General features: G+C 35.6%; 1 protein-coding gene across 2 annotated transcripts in view; it reads left to right on the top strand.

Annotated features, from left to right (window-relative positions):
• LOC127955913 (NACHT, LRR and PYD domains-containing protein 12) overlaps positions 1-16,910 on the top strand; it is a 389,353-nt gene that overhangs the window by 357,978 nt on the left and 14,465 nt on the right. The window contains exons 2-7 of one of the 2 annotated variants that reach the window (XM_052553543.1): positions 3,707-3,829; positions 3,925-3,972; positions 4,970-5,101; positions 5,304-5,351; positions 8,070-9,849; positions 10,004-10,171. In XM_052553543.1, coding sequence (XP_052409503.1) covers positions 3,727-3,829; positions 3,925-3,972; positions 4,970-5,101; positions 5,304-5,351; positions 8,070-9,849; positions 10,004-10,171 — 2,279 coding nt within the window. In that variant the 5' untranslated portion in view covers positions 3,707-3,726. Of the gene's footprint in view, positions 1-3,706; positions 3,973-4,969; positions 5,102-5,303; positions 5,352-8,069; positions 9,850-10,003; positions 10,172-16,910 lie in introns of both variants that reach the window. The other variant, XM_052553544.1, reaches the window with a different exon arrangement.

Below are 16,910 nucleotides of genomic sequence, written 5' to 3'. Positions count from 1 at the left end.
TGATACAAACCTAAATTTGTATATTTCATGACTGAAAACATTTTGTAACGTGATTTTGATGTGCCATTTACATGGTAATGCAATGTCTGATTTTTAAAATGGGTTTTAAAGGATGAATTTTGAGATTTTATGTTTTCAAGTGATATATAACTTCTGATGATTTCTAAAATGTGATAGAGAAAAAGGCAACGAGGAAGTCTTTTTTTTAAACAAAGGTCAAAGCTCCTTTTGTAATGTAGATTTCTGAGGGTGCACTCTTGTCATAAATTCATCTATTACTTTTCCTACATAATTAAAAAAAAATAATATTGGCATAATATATATTTGGGAGTCTTAGACCTTTCCAACGATATATAGTTTGTCAAGATTAGATTAAATTTGATTGTAATATAGTATAGTCAACGTAGGCGTCCCATATACGGGACGGGGTGACATTTAACAGGTTAAATGTATTTTATCTATAATATATATTGTGTATTAATGCACTTGAAATGTATATTTCTTCTAATCTTAAATACACTTTCTTATACAGTATGCTCCAATAAAACGTATTATTGAAATCTTCATCACCAGCTCTTGCACTATGAACTCTATGAAGTTTAATTTTTGATAAACTCTTTGACATAGTGTCTTTTATGAGAACACTGTATTACTATTAAATAGTACTGTACTACATCTGTACAGAATACTTTCAATATTATTATGTAGTTCTAAGTCACTCAAACACATTTTAATTGCCCCTTCGCTAAGCCCCGCCCTCCTTAGTTACTGTTGCTACACCTGACAAGCTTTCACACCTGGCACGTCTATTACATTATGTATGCACCAGTGTCAGACATTCCCAAGAAGATAATTAGTAATTTTTGGCAAACAGGTGAAATATCTGAGAAAGCAAGACAAAGGGGACTGCAGTATGCATTCAAGGGATATATCCACTACACAATATGCAACCGATTAGAGAATCTTTTTTTTTTTTTTTTTTCATTTTTTCCCATTTAAATGGGAAACACACAAAACTGAGGAACAGCTATGTTCATGCACAGCAGAGTAAGTGAAATTTGAAAATAATCTATTAATTATAAATCAAACAGCTTATCCATAAGCCTTGTTGAATAAACACAAGGCATTAGCCTGACCACTTTACAATGATAGCATTCTCCCACTTATATTTTTAGCACACCAGGCTACTGCTCACATATCGTGGGTCTAATCTACGCCTTGGACCTGGCAAGAGCCAGAGATGCTAAACTGAGCCATACATACTTTTAGGATACCGGGTATCAGATTTGCACAATCCATAAGCACAACATTTCAGCATGTTTCCCCCACTCGAAAGCTTGCCAGACCTCCCGGACCTAGTTATGGTTGCTAAACCACAATTGGCCTTTGGCGGTTTTCGGACATGACTTAGCGAAGGGTCAGTTGCATTAATTGCAAGCAAAAGTTTAACATATCTAAACAAAATGAATTTGCATTCTAATACATTTGATTTTAATTAGACTAGTCCATACTGCACTGTAAAAAATGACTGACACTTAGTTATGTCAGTGAGTCATGAATGAGTTTAACAAAAGTCTTTGGTCTAACTAGACAATGAATTAGGACAACTTGAACTTGAACAGAAATGAAAATCCTGAAATAAAGTAACCACACACTTGTACAGGGCTATTCAATTGGCGGCCTGCCAATCATCTTCATCCAGCCCTGGAAAAGAGTTTCACACACACCTCAAATTGTTTTTGCTCTAGTTAGTTTGTTCACAAGGTGGCAACAGTAGACTAGGCTGTTGTTTCACAGCTGAAAAAGAAAAGGAAGACAGTCACTGACAATTGCTCACGTGAGGGGATTATGAGATATCCTCAACTCTGGTTTAAACGAGTATCGCAGACAAAACTGCACACAATTATGTGAAAATGTGCGGTTATGGAGATGAGTTACTTTACAGTTTATATAAGTGCAATTATTTTTCACAAGGGTTGATCTGGGCCTGTATTGTAAAAGATTATAAGAATTATCTCAGAGAGCTCCTAATGTTGCTGTAAAATTTCTACGTAGGAGTCTTTTACTAGGAGCGATTGAAGACCAATTTGAGAGTAACTTTGACTGAGGAAAGAACAAAAGGACCTTTATCTTAGTGAGGAGGTAGGGGTGACCCCGTTACTAGCTATGACACAGTCTTTTAAAGAACAGAGAATAAAGGCAGTAACGAGCCTTCAGCCGAAGAATGTGGACCGTCACCTGGGCTACCCTCTGCCCAAAGCACCTCATTCTCCACCTTCTGCTGCTGCTGCTGTTACTCCAACACAATCCCTAATGGACAAAAAATGTGAGATGGAGATGGATGTCCTGAAGCAGCAGAAAATAGTACTCTATATACAGGAGGAGTACTACAAATTACAAATAGAGCTACTTAAAAATGAACATAATAAACAATAATTGCCATTTGTGTGTCTTCATAATATCTTTCTAAAGAAATTTTGGCTAAGGTGTGTCTTTTAAGTTTGGTCACAATTTTTATATTGCATTCATTGTAATTTACCTGAAATGCAAATTAGTAAATTGGGCTCTGTAAGGACATCCACTTTAGGACAAATCCCTCCCTTTTGGAATGTGTTCTTCAACATCCTCTTCTCTTCCACGGGAGGGTCTGCTAATTGTCTGGCTTTACAGACGTTATGAAGCACTGCACAGGCTGTTTTCACTTTGCAGACCTTTCCCGGTGGCCAGTCGCACATCTCCATGCAAAATGTGAAAGTGTCGCTTTAGCTGACCAATACCTAGCTCAATTTTTTTTTTTGTGAGCTCTGTGAGTTAATAAATATAAATAGAATTCAATAAATTTTCAATGCATAGCAGTAGGCTATATATATGGGAAGTACAGTAGCATACTATGATATTGCAACACATTTATTTTTCTCTGAATTTGAAGCCCACACACATTAACATGATCACTGTTACCTGTTGTCATTTAGCTGTGGACCCAGGTAAGGACGGATAACCACTGTCCTCTAACAAGTATACGAAAAATACGAGGATCTTAAAGGGCTTATAGAATCACTCTGCTTATAGAAGGTTGTTACAGTCCCAAATCACCACTGCTCCATTGTTGCATTTTCCCAGTTGCCAAATATCTTAATATTGTGATTACTTTCATTTCTGGCCCTATGGCATTTCTTTGCTTTGTCGGAGATGTTACATGATCCCAACATGATTGTTTCACAATATAATCTGTCATCCATTTTGTGCAACACATTTTTCTTCCTCAATTTTCTCCTCTGCTAAAGAAACTCTCTAAAAGTCCTTGTCAGAAGTCCTAACAATTTTGGACCTTAAGAGCTCTTTTAAGGGTTAAGGTGTTTTCTGAGTTACTTTTTTCTTTACTGGGATCTTTTCTTGAATTCTAAGAGGAAACACACACATTTCTAAGAATTTTCTTACACTTTTGTTACCAGGGGCATTTTATGAATACCTGCCCTGGTTATCACATAGAGGCTGGATGTTGTTACTAAATGATTTAGGCTGTGTTCCAACAGTCCTCAATGTATCAGCCTCTCCAGACTATTCTTTAGTCATTGAGTAGTTATTTGTGTCCTAATTTTAATACTAATAAAGTATACTGCAAGGTCATCATTGTGTTTGTAGAACTGCTGTTATCAGTTTTGTAATACTACTGTAGTAAAAGACTAATCTTTTTCTTGTCCAGCAGAAGTGAATCAGTGTCCGAAGATGAATTCAGAGCCGAATCTGGATTCACTGGATGAAAGTCAAAACAGAAATGAAATTTACAGATGTGGTTTCTGTCACAAACGACTGAAGTCCAGAACATCTAGTTGAGACACTTTGTTTAGTTCTACAGAACAATATCTTAATATTTATCTTTAACTTATGTTTATATTTTAACATTCTATATTCATATCTTCACAGATCAACATGAATGTTCAGAGACAGAAGAGAAACAGAGAAAAAAACAAGGTGAAGTAACTTTAGCGTAAGAGTAAGATTTAGAGCTGGGGTCATGAATCCATGTCCAGAAGTTTATTACCAAACATGATATGAACATGAAGAAAAGCAAAGACACATAACCCAAAGATCAAAAACAAAACAAAACAAAAAGGCCCAATTGAAACTGCTAGTGGTTAATCATCTTTTTCCGCCAATGTTTCTAGTATAGAGAAAAAAGTATATTCCACATTGTGTCAGAAGTTACTTTGTTGAAATAGAGTGGGCATCAGTTTACTGCAGGATTCCTCAAATCTTGTCCTGGAGGGCCAATGCGCTGCAGAGTTTAGCTCCAACCTTGATCAAACTCACCTACCTGGGATTTCTTAATGATCCTGAAGACATATATTAGCATGCTCAGGTGTGTTTGATTAAGGTTAGAGCTAAACTACGCAGGGAAGTGGATATCATGTGCCAGATTTGAAGATCCCTGGTTTACTGTCAGGAATTTTTTGCGCTGCATCCAGCATAGACAGCAACACTGATTATATTATGTTCTATTTGCTTGTACCTGTCAGTCCTTTCATAGACTTGCCCATGCTAAGTGTAGAACAGTGCATCATTTATATTTTTACAGTGGGGTCTTTCCTCACAGTGAAGAGTTTTCTTCTGCATAGCAATTTACTGATTGTATATTATCCGTTAGCAATGTTGTGGACCCCAGTTTGTGAAACATTGAACTAAACGAAATATCTGGCTGAAATCTACTTGGCAAGTAATAAACAATAATTTTTAATTTTTTTTTGCAAGTTACACTTGTTGTTTGGCTAGCTTTGTGGACAGTAAATGGATTCACTCACCAACAGGATCTGTTAATGTGTTAATGCCTGTATTACTATACTTAAAAGTGTGTATGGATACTGACCCTTAATAAAGGAATGAATATCATCATTATATGTGATGTTGTAATGCAAGTAAATCTGTCTAATATCATAAATAAGTCTCTCTTATTCAGTACTCTCTGTTTCAGTCCAGAGGAATGACCAGGCTGCCACTGGAATCAACTTGAATATAAATGCTGACACATGTGCAAGTGTAAATGCTCCATTAATGATTGGAAACACCTTTAAAAAAGAAGTATACATTTGTCCTGCAATAAATGGTACATTTACATTACTATGATAACATACACTTCTAATACTAACATCTTAGTAAAGACTGGTAATGTTATAACCTCATAGTAATTTTAATAGGACTTACATGATTTAGCACCAGTTTAATCCTATGCAATAATATCTCATTTAATATTTATCTGTTCCTTCTACGTATCTAATTTTTTATGCATATTTTCTTTCTCCTTGCAGAAAAACAGGAACCCTCAGAGACGGCAGAGGAACGGAGAGAAAAACAAAGTAAATCAACAACAGACAAAACAATGTTTCACAGGCAATATTCTAATAATATATAGTAATGCCTAAGCTATAACAACACCACGTCAGTTTCTCACGATAAGGAGATCCTAATGAAGAAAAGCACCCAATATGATAGAATTAGCCATGCAGATAAGAGCATGAGGGTTTCAGTGCCTCTTTTAACTTTTAAAAATGTACAAGAATTTTTTTTTTAAGTCATTAATCAATAATGGCATATTAAATTCTTACAAAGGCAAGGTATAACTTATAATATGTGACCAATGCTGGCAAAATGAGTCACAATGAGCAAATTTTTAAAAATGAGTTCATTTCAAAATGATCTATGATTTGTTGGAATCAGACAAAAACATGACTGAGCTGCATCCATTTGATGTCAGTTCTGAGAAAAATTGAGTTAACAAGTTCCAAAGCAAAATCACCTACCAACATTGTAACGTTTCCTCCACTTTCTTTTTAAAATATTAATTACTATATAAATAATCACAATATAACCATTTTTATTTTATCTTTATTAAAAATAAGAACAGATAAAAAATAAGTAGAAAAAATAAATAAAAGAAAGAAACAAATAGTCCATTACTTTTTTTCATTTTACATCTAAACAAAAGCTTTCAAGAAAAAAAGAATAAAGTATTAAAATCTCTTCAGTGTGTTCATTATAAGTAAATTGATTACAAAAACAACAAAAGCAATTCAATCAAGTTAAGTGATATTTTCTTTTACACCTGTTCCACATTGCAAGCGTGAGCTTCATGGCAGCTCCACGTCAGCATAACTACAGCATCTCTGTGGCCAAGACTTGTGAAAGTACGTATACTGAAAGCATTTGTACAGCATCACAGTGGCGGCTCCAAAGCTCCATATGTTTTTACAAAGATAACTACAGATTTGTTTTCAGAAGTTGTTCAGCAATAAGCTTTAATGTTTTAGAGTCTTGAAAGTTTGTTAACATGGTCTTATATATATATATATATATATATATATAAATGATACAATACTTTAACCCAAACTGATTAATTAAAGTGCTGTTTCAGTGCTGCTCATGTGACGCTCCTGCTTAGGGAGCCCGAGAAGTTGACCTGTAGGAGAAAAAAAAAAAAAACCATCCCGAAGGTTTTGCAATCCATCCCCTCAATTTCTAAACTGTACTCACAAATCCTTAAACTATTCCCTCGGTTTAACAAGTCATGCCCACAGATTAATATACTGTACCCATGAATTTCCAGTCCATGCACACGCTTTCGCAATCCGTTCACTCGGGTTTGTTAATCTGTAGTCACCGATTCATGCAGCAAGCTTCTAGGTAGCCTAGGTGTTAACAAATCATATTGTATATTGATTTATTGCATGCTATTATGTGAAATATGCCTACAGCAAAGTGTCTTAAGTTATTCCCTATCAACTGTAATGGGTACAAAGTGGAATACAATGATTTAATAAGAAAGATGTGCGTCAAAATCAATTTTCTTTTTTTTTATCATCCCAAGCCCATTGTGACTCATTTTGCCAGCACAGGTCACTTATTAGCAACTAATGCCCATTATCTGTTTTAAAGTGTCACAAAAACAGCACAACACTTTCTATTCTACACCTTCTGATTAAACACAAATGTTCCATTAGCTTTTAACACTCAGTAGAATTTGTGTTCAGGGGGCAGGGGCATGTATCTCACGTAGTTGTGGGAGAAAATTCCAACAATTTAAAGGATACGCTAAAGAATGATAAGGTTACAGAAGATTTTTATAAGATCAGCCATTTAACGTAGTAGAGATTAGGAAGATGAATATTTATGGATTTTAAAAATAACTTAAATTCAATATAACCCGAAGTAAAATAAAATATTTTGTTTACACAGTGATACATGATTGAAAACATACAGTAATTCAGACAATAAATCATGATTTGCAGGTATTTAAGACACTAATTTATGGAAAATATTATTATTTTTATGTTATGGTTATGAATGTAACTTTATATTATACTGGGGAAATTTCAACAGAGCATTATAGAAATCCGGTATAGAAAATGTCCTTTTATTTCTAAATTATGACATTTTTTCATGTTAAAATCATACTAACATTATACAGTAGTCAACATTTGAGATGAATCAAAGTCATCCTAAAACCTAAAACCAAAATGTGTTAATCAAAACTTTGATTAACTTTTTTTTTTTTTTCACAGAACAAAAAACTAATCTGGTGATGATGATTACTTAATTTTTCAGTGATAATGTCGATTTAATTGCACAGATAGCCTACTATTTAGATTTAACTGGACTAAAACTGGATTCATTTACGTTTTACTAAAAGTGTGGGGGACATGTCGGCCACGTGCCCTACATATTATACACATATATATTATTCACATCGAGGATTGTGCTGCATTTTAAAAATGTACAAAAACATCAAGTGCTGTAAGACAAAATACTCATAAGTAATAAAGGTTTGTTGCTTCTATTACAGTAGTGTTTCTTTTCAAGTGTTAATGAAAAATCAGAAAACAGAAAAGTATAAAATAGCTTTTCTCACAAAAAAGTCCAATAACATGTGAAGGCAGCATTGTTCTCTTCCTTACTGTAAGCTACTTGCCTGTTGTTACTGATGCAGGACAATTCTGTTTTTAGGTATACGTATTATTATAATTATTATATGCCGTTTCCTCAATATTTATGTTGTTTTCTTTTTACTATTATTACAGACAGATTGAGGCTGCAATTCTTGAAAACTCACAAAACCAAAATGAAGAAAAAAGCCAAATATATTTTTGAGTACAAGAATGATAAGGAAGTACATCTCAAAGATGTTTACACAGAACTGTTCATCACAGAAGGAGATATGAAAGATGTCAATCACGAGCATGAGATTCAACAGATTGATGATGCTCTAAAGACCCAGAACTCACAGGATAGACAAATTAACTGCAATGACATATTTACATCATTAAGCAGAAAAAATGAGGAAAAGATTGTGCTGACCAAGGGCATTGCTGGCATTGGAAAAACAGTGTCTGTGCACAAGTTCATCCTGGACTGGGCAGACGAAGAAGCCAATCAGGAAATAGAATGTGTGTTCCTGCTTCCATTCCGATATATGAACTTAATGACAAATAAAGAACTCAGTCTCCATGAATTTCTGGTGAAATTTTATCCTGAACTGAAGGACTTGGATGAAGCAATGCTATATAAGGAATGTAAGCTTGCATTTATATTTGATGGACTTGATGAGAGTCGCCTGCCTCTAAATTTTAAAAGTAGTTTTCTGAACACTGTTGATGAAAGAGCATCTGTAGATGTGCTGTTTACAAGTCTGGTCAAAGGGACATTGCTTCCATCAGCTCTCATCTGGGTGACCTCACGACCAGCAGCGGCCAATCTGATCCCTCCAGAGTATGTAGGTTTGTTCACAGAGGTGCGAGGATTCACTGACGAACAGAAGGAGGAGTACTTCAGAAAGAGAATCACAGATGAAAGTCTGGCCTCCATAATCATCTCACACATTAAGAAATCTCGTAGTCTCTACATAATGTGCCACATTCCTGTGTTCTGCTCGATCACAGCCATAGTTCTTCAAGATATTCTCAAGAACAATACAGAGAACATCAGCACAACACTCACTGAAATGTACATTCACTTCCTGCTGATACAGATGAAAATAAAGAACCGGAAGTATGATGAACAAGAAGAAAGGGAACGTATAAAGCTCTTAGGTTCAAATAGAGAAATGCTTTTAAAATTAGCCAAATTAGCGTTTGAACAGCTGAAGAGGGAGAACGTTGTATTCTATGAGGATGATTTGGAAGAATGTGATATTAGGGTGAATGTAGCCACTGAGTTTACAGGAATGATTGCTGAGATCTTTAAGGAGGAATATGGACTTCACGAGACAAAGTTCTTCTGCTTTGTGCATCTGAGTGTTCAAGAGTTCCTCGCTGCACTGCATGTGTTCATCTGCTACCTGAACAAGAACATGCAGGAGCTTCAGTTTTTCTTTGATGAGCCAAAAGAAAATGTCACATTGCAGGAGATACTGCAGAAAGCTGTTGATAAAGCTATAAAGAGTGAGAAAGGACATCTGGACTTGTTCCTGCGGTTTCTAATGGGCATTTCACTGAAATCTAGTCAAAACCTGCTCAAAGGCTTGTTCACATACCCTGAAGCCTCAACAGAAAGCACCACACAAATAGCTGAATACATTAAACTAGTGCAAAATGAATACAATATTTCAGATGAAAGGTCAGTCAATCTATTTTACTGTCTACTTGAGCTCAAGGATCATTCATTATATGAGGAAATCCTGAGTTACCTCAGTTCAGATAAACATCCAGGAAAAAAACTCTCATCTTCAATGTGCACAGTGCTAACCTCAGTGCTGCTCATGTCAGAGAAGGTGCTGGATGAGTTCAACCCAAAAAAATTCACATCATCACAAACAGACTACAATAGACTCATTCCTGCTATGAGATGCTGCAGAAAAGCACTGTAAGTAATTTTGCTGACAAATTTAGCTGTGGAATAAAATGTTTTGTTCTGCTCCACTAAACAATTAAATGTCAAAATAGTATGTGAAATATTTTTTTCTGTTAGTACAATGAACTTCAAAAAAATAATCTAGCTACACATTTTGTTTTGTTAGATTTGACAACTGTGGTCTTGATGAAACATGCTGTGGAACTGTATCTTCTGCTTTACAAGCATCAAACTCCCATCTGGTAGAGCTGGACCTGAGTAGCAATAACTTAGGAGATTCGGGAGTGAAGCTGCTTGAACTGGAGAGATTACACTGTCAACTAAAAATACTGAGGTTAGACATTTACATTCACTGAATCACTAGGTTTAAAAATGTGGACGAATATATGAAGAGTTTGGTTCCTAAATCCATGATACTTTTTTCTCTCAAAATGCAATAAATCCATTGAATCAACATGAAAATTATTTTTCATATTGAAACTGATGAAAATACACAATATAGTAAGTTGATCCACATTTGACAGTCTTTGAACTTGGTCAACACTTATCTTATATACAAGCATTGGACTAAAAATACATGCTTCCAAAATGAAATCAACTTGTCATCTTGTTAATGCTATTCAGGTCCTTCTCAAAAAATTTGCATATTGTGAAAAAGTTCATTATTTTCCATAATGTAATGATAAGAATTAAACTTTCAGATATTTTAGATTCATTGCACACCAACTGAAATATTTCAGGTCTTTTATTGTTTTAATACTGATGATTTTGGCATACAGCTCATGAAAACCCAAAATTACTATCTCAAAAAATTAGCATATCATGAAAAGGTTCTCTAAACGAGCTATTAACCTAATCATCTGAATCAACTAATTAACTCTAAACACCTGCAAAAGATTCCTGAGGCTTTTAAAAACTCCCAGCCTGGTACTCAAAACCGCAATCATGGGTAAGACTGCCGACCTGACTGCTGTCCAGAAGGCCATCGTTGACACCCTCAAGCGAGAGGGTAAGACACAGAAAGAAATTTCTGAACAAATAGGCTGTTCCCAGAGTGCTGTATCAAGGCACCTCAGTGGGAAGTCTGTGGGAAGGAGAAAGTGTGGCAAAAAACACTGCACAATGAGAAGAGGTGACCGGACCCTGAGGAAGATTGTGGAGAAGGACCGATTCCAGACCTTGGGGGACCTGCGGAAGCAGTGGACTGAGTAGAAACAGGCGTGTGCAGGAAATGGGCTACAGAGAAGCAGCACTGGACTGTTGCTCAGTGGTCCAAAGTACTTTTTTCGGATGAAAGCAAATTTTGCATGTCATTCAGAAATCAAGGTGCCAGAGTCTGGAGGAAGACTGGGGAGAAGGAAATGCCAAAATGCCTGAAGTCCAGTGTCAAGTACCCACAGTCAGTGATGGTCTGGGGTGCAATGTCAGCTGATGGTGTTGGTCCACTGTGTTTTATCAAGGGCAGGGTCAATGCAGTTAGCTATCAGGAGAAGCTTTATGCTTTAAAGCTTTATGGAGATGAAGATTTAGTTTTTTAGTACGACCTGGCACCTGCTCACAGTGCCAAAACCACTGGGAAATGGTTTACTGACAATGGTATTACTGTGCTCAATTGGCCTGCCAACTCTCCTGACCTGAACCCCACTGAGAAACTGTGGGATATTGTGAAGAGAAAGTTGAGAGACACAAGACCCAACACTCTGGATGAGCTTAAGGCCGCTATTGAAAAATCCTGGGCCTCCATAACACCTCAGCAGTGCCACAGGCTGATTGCCTCCATGCCACGCCACATTGAAACAGTCATTTCTGCAAAAGGATTCCCGACCAAGTATTGAGTGCATAACTGAACATAATTATTTTAAGGTTGACTTTTTTTGTATTAAAAACACTTTTCTTTTATTGGTCGGATGAAATATGCAAATTTTTTGAGACAGGCATTTTGGGTTTTCATGAGCTGTATGCCAAAATCATCAGTATTAAAACAATAAAAGACCTGAAATATTTCAGTTGGTGTGCAATGAATCTAAAATATATGAAAGTTTAATTTTTATCATTACATTATGGAAAATAATGAACTTTTTCACAATATGCTAATTTTTTGAGAAGGACCTGTAAATTAATTACAGCAATAAAATAACATTTCATCATGAACAAGAACATAAACGACTTCACAATAGACCACAGAAATTCCAAAATGACACTTCCATTCCATTCAACTTTCAAATGTCCACTCATCTTTGCCATTTTACATTCATTTATTTGATTAATGATACAGTATGTGCTGTATTAACAAAAATATAAATGGCATTAATAAAAACACTAACACTAACAAGCTACACAATATCGCGTTCATAATCAAATGTGATTCATCTAATTCATGTGATTTAACATAGCTTGTCAGTGATATACGGCTCTGTGTATTAAATGCATCTGAATAATTTCAATCTAAAAGCATGTGATGGAGATTTACCAGTACTAAAAATCAGAGAACTGGCTTTACTGACGTGGTATGCATGACAATCAAATGCGATTTATTGTGCAGCCGCACATTTATTGTTGATCACAATGTACAAAGTAGATGAGGAAATTAGGATGTCAGGTGTATTCAAAGCACCGCCATTACTGTCTAGAGTGCGTGGAATGGTGCGCTGTGATTGGTTGTTCCGGTTTACAGTGCGAGGAATGGTGCGCTGTGATTGGTTGAGCAGATATATCACATTCTGCTAAAAAGTGACATTAAGTTTTTTTATCGCTTTTGGAAAAAAATTGACTTTTCAATACCGACCAGATAAAAACTGATTTTGGAGGAAACTTTTTTTTCTTTTTTCTTTTTTAAATGCCGTTTATCACATTTTAGAACCAAACTCTTCATATGTTTCATAACTATAGATATTTTTCCCTATCTATATCATAGTTTGATTGTAGTAGTGGCATTTTTCCAAGAACACAAGGCAGGCAATGCTTACTTAGAAACCTTATGAGAAAAATCAAGAGTTCTCAAGCATCCTGGAAAACCTACAAGAAACCTTCATTCCACAATTTTCCAAAAATATGCATGAATGTATGGCTCATATGTCTGTAAAGGGTGAAAATAGTCAGATGGTGGCATAGACTGAAGTGTGAAGTATTTCCATGGAAATATAGTTTTTTCCTTAAGAAATCACAGTAAAAAAAAATGTATTTAAAATATTTCATAAATCTTACACATTCCTTCTTGCAGTATTTTTTTTTCTTATTGTAGTAGAAAAGAGCTGATTTGGAACCAAAAGCACAAGTTATATCTGGGTCAACAACATACATGGTGTCCAATTGGATTATTTCCTTTGAAAATAATTTGAACTATCATAGGCAAAAGCTAATGGAGACATCCAAGTAGAAGCCTGTTCAATATAAAATTGGTTGCAAAAGTCAGGTGGTGCAATAGCACTGAATGCCTCTTGTTAAATCTTAATAAATAAGGAGAAAAAAGGCTTTTTCCCATAAGTAACGCACTACCTGTTCCTGTATCTCAGGGAACCTAGGTTACATTAAGTAACTGAGTATGATTTTCCAAGTCGTGCCTACGTTTTTATGCGTCATGCCTAACAATGCCCCTTAGCTGTTATAAATTCACCGTAAACCACAGCTTCTGGTGGTTTATTGCTTTATTTTATAACGTTTATAATGAATTTGCAAAAGAAGCATATCTTACAAAATAAAATAAAAAATAAGCATCAATAGCATTTTATAACTATTTCAACAGAGACTAACAAAAAAGCTTGTTTTTTTATTTATTTTATAAGTAGTGTAATTGAAATGTAGAAAAGCAATAATCAGTATATTTTGGTCATTAAAAATGTAATCAGGTGGCGCAAAACTGATGTCCATTCCTTATTTTAACAGTCAAATAATAGGTCAAAGTGAACACATGGCTTAAACTAGAGTGTGAATAGTTCCTGTTTTAAAAGCATTAATTTCTATACTTATATTTCTTCTAAATATATGTGTGATTATTTTTCAGTCTTTAAAAATAAAGTCAGCTGCGGAAATTACTTAATACCCAGCCATTAGAATGCAATAATCTAAATTAATATGAATAAAATACACAAGCACAACATAATGTATTGGTCACTGTTAACACTCTATATATAATAAACGGAAGTTCAGTGACCGGATCATGACACACATAGACAGCTTCTAAGAAAAATTTTAAGATTTAATTACAATTGGCTAGAAACACATATATAGCCTACTTTTTTATTCAGCTCTACATAAATACGTTTTGACATTCTTACTAGCCTAAAGATTAGTTAAAATCCAATTCACATTTCTCCCGATCAGTTACAAAAATGGAGCTCAATCTGAAGTAATTTACATAAAGCATATTGACACCATCTATAAGTAATGGACATGGAGAATATGGACACACACAAGCTATAACTTGGTTAATACCACATATCAGGGTAAGCACCTATGGTACAAGTATGTAGGTCTATTATTTAAATAAATAATAATACCAGTATAAACAGCACATACTATATTTGAGTGTGACTGAAAAGACACTATAGGAACACTTTTTGTTGTTTACCATTTACACGCAAATCACAGTGTTAACAAATTTTCAAGACTTCAAAACATTCAAATTTATAACTGACCAACCTCTAAAAAATTTTTATAGCTGTCTTTGTAAAGAAATATGTAACTCTAAAGCTGCTGCTGTGACGCTGTAAAAACAGTTCCAGTTTGAATACTCTAGCAGAGCTGCAGTGACACTGCAGTTATGCTCATGTGCTGCTCACGTGGTGTGAAACAGGTGACAGAGCTGATTCTTTGTAGTGAACAAGAAGAACTGACTCCCATTGGGGAGAGCCAGATCTTTAGCCGGAGCCTGAATGATTCCATAGCAACCAAAGGGATACTATCTGATAACACTATGTTTACGGCGCCCAGGAATGTGGCAAAGCGACTTTTAGATCAAGCCTCTCAAAAACAGACACATAATGCACATAAAAAGGGACTCTTCTCTAATTAATTAATAGAAAACCCTTCTTTTGATTTAATTCACATATACTTTAGGGCAGGGGTCGGCAACCTACATGCTGTGCCAACTCTGGCATGCAGAGGGATAATTGCTTGCACGCGAGCAATAGGGAAACTGGATACTGAAGTACATTTTGAGTTAATAACTCCTCATGGTCACAAAATCTGTTAGGAACTATAAATACTATTAAAGTGTGAGAACTAACTTGTTCTAGTCTACAGATGCGCTCGCAAACGCTGCACATACTAGGCGCTTCAGATCAAATCCTCAGCAGGCTTCAAAATCATCAAAAAGTTGATTTATTTAACTAATTCCATTCAAAAAGTGATATTTGTATATTTATTCATTACACACAGTAACATATTTCAAATGTTTATTTCTTTTAATTTTGATGATTATAACTGACAACTAAGGCAAATCCCAAATTCAGTATCTCAGAAAATTAGAATATTGTGAAAAGGTTCAATACTGAAGAAACCTGCACATTAATAGAGAGGCGAAGGGAAGGAAAAGATGTGGTAGAAAAAAAGGGTACAAGTAATAGGGATAACCGTACCCTGGAGAGGATTGTGAAACAAAACCCATTCAAAAATGTGGGGGAGATTCACAAAGAGTGGACTGCAGCTGGATTCAGTGCTTCAAGAGCCACTACACACAGACGTATACAAGACATGGGTTTCAGCTGTCACATTTCTTGTGTCAAAGCCACTCTTGAACAGCAGACAGCATCAGAAGCGTCTCGCTTCAAAAAGGACTGGACTGCTGCTGAGTGGTCCAAAGTAATGATCTCTGATGAAAGTAAATTTTGCATTTCCTTTGGAAATCAGGGTCCCAGAGTCTGGAGGAAGAGAGGGGAGGCACACAATACACGTTGCTTGAGATCCAGTGTAACGTTTCGACAGTCAGTGATGGTTTGGGGTGCCATGTCATCTGCTGGTGTTGGTCCACTGTGTTTTCTGAGCACTTTTTAAAGCACTTCATACTTCCTGCTGCTGACCAACTTTATAAAGATGCAGATTTCATAACTAGTTATGATAAATTTTTTATATTTCCCCTTTGAACTACAGCTACGAAGATAGCGAGTGTAGTGGTAAAGACCAGGTAGAGAGAGATAGAGGCAGGGGATCCGGATTTAAATGCAAGTACATAGGTTAAGTTAGGTTGCAACATCAGCTGCCTCAAAGAGAGTCTTTTCAAAAACAAGAAAAATAATCACAGAGAGGACAAATTGCATCAGCATACAGAAGCTGAGGCATCTTATATTTCTGAATGCCAACCTGCACTAAAGACTAAAGTGTTCTAATGTTAAGACTTTTGCCTTTATTTGATTTGTTTGCTGTTTCTGTGTTCAATTGTTCAATTAAAGTTTTATTAAAATGTTAAATAATAGTAACTGTATTTTTGTAATGAAAAATGCATCAAAATAAGGCTATTATAAAAACAATGAATAAAAAAATTGCTAACCAACACACAAACCATTCACAATTGCTAAATTTAGCTAAAATAGAAGGGTTTGGGTGATACTAAATGAAAGTGAAAAAAATAAAAGAAAGTGACATGACATACAGCCAAGTATGGTGGACCATACTCAGAATTTGTGCTCTGCATTTAACCCAGCCAAAGTTAACAAACACAGCAGTGAACACACACCTGGAGCAATGGGCAGCCATTTATGCTGTGGCGCCCAGGGAGTAGTTGGGGTTTCGGTGCCTTGCTCAAGGGCACCTCAGTCATGTTATTGCCAGCCTGAGACTCGAACACACAACCTTAGGATTAGAACACATATGCTCTAACCACTAGGCCACAACTTCCCCTAAATTAAGAGCCATTTGGGAGCCATAAGAGCCGTCTCTTCTAAGGGAGTTTCACTGATGTGGTCTGGCACTTAATTTGAGAAAAAAAAAAAAAAAAAAAAAAAAAAATATATATATATATATAAAGTAGCTGGGCGGGACTAAACCAGCAGGGCTAAAATTGGTGGGAGGGGCTAAACAGGCAGTGATTTTCAAGCAGGCATTATTCTTCTGTGGAAGTGGTGTTTATCCACACTATC

This window comes from Carassius gibelio, chromosome B4 (assembly GCF_023724105.1).
Source record: "Carassius gibelio isolate Cgi1373 ecotype wild population from Czech Republic chromosome B4, carGib1.2-hapl.c, whole genome shotgun sequence".
In the NCBI taxonomy this organism is placed as follows: Eukaryota; Metazoa; Chordata; class Actinopteri; order Cypriniformes; family Cyprinidae; genus Carassius; species Carassius gibelio.
The sequence above is the reverse complement of the archived record's forward strand: the minus strand, read 5'-3'. Positions and strand labels throughout refer to the sequence as shown.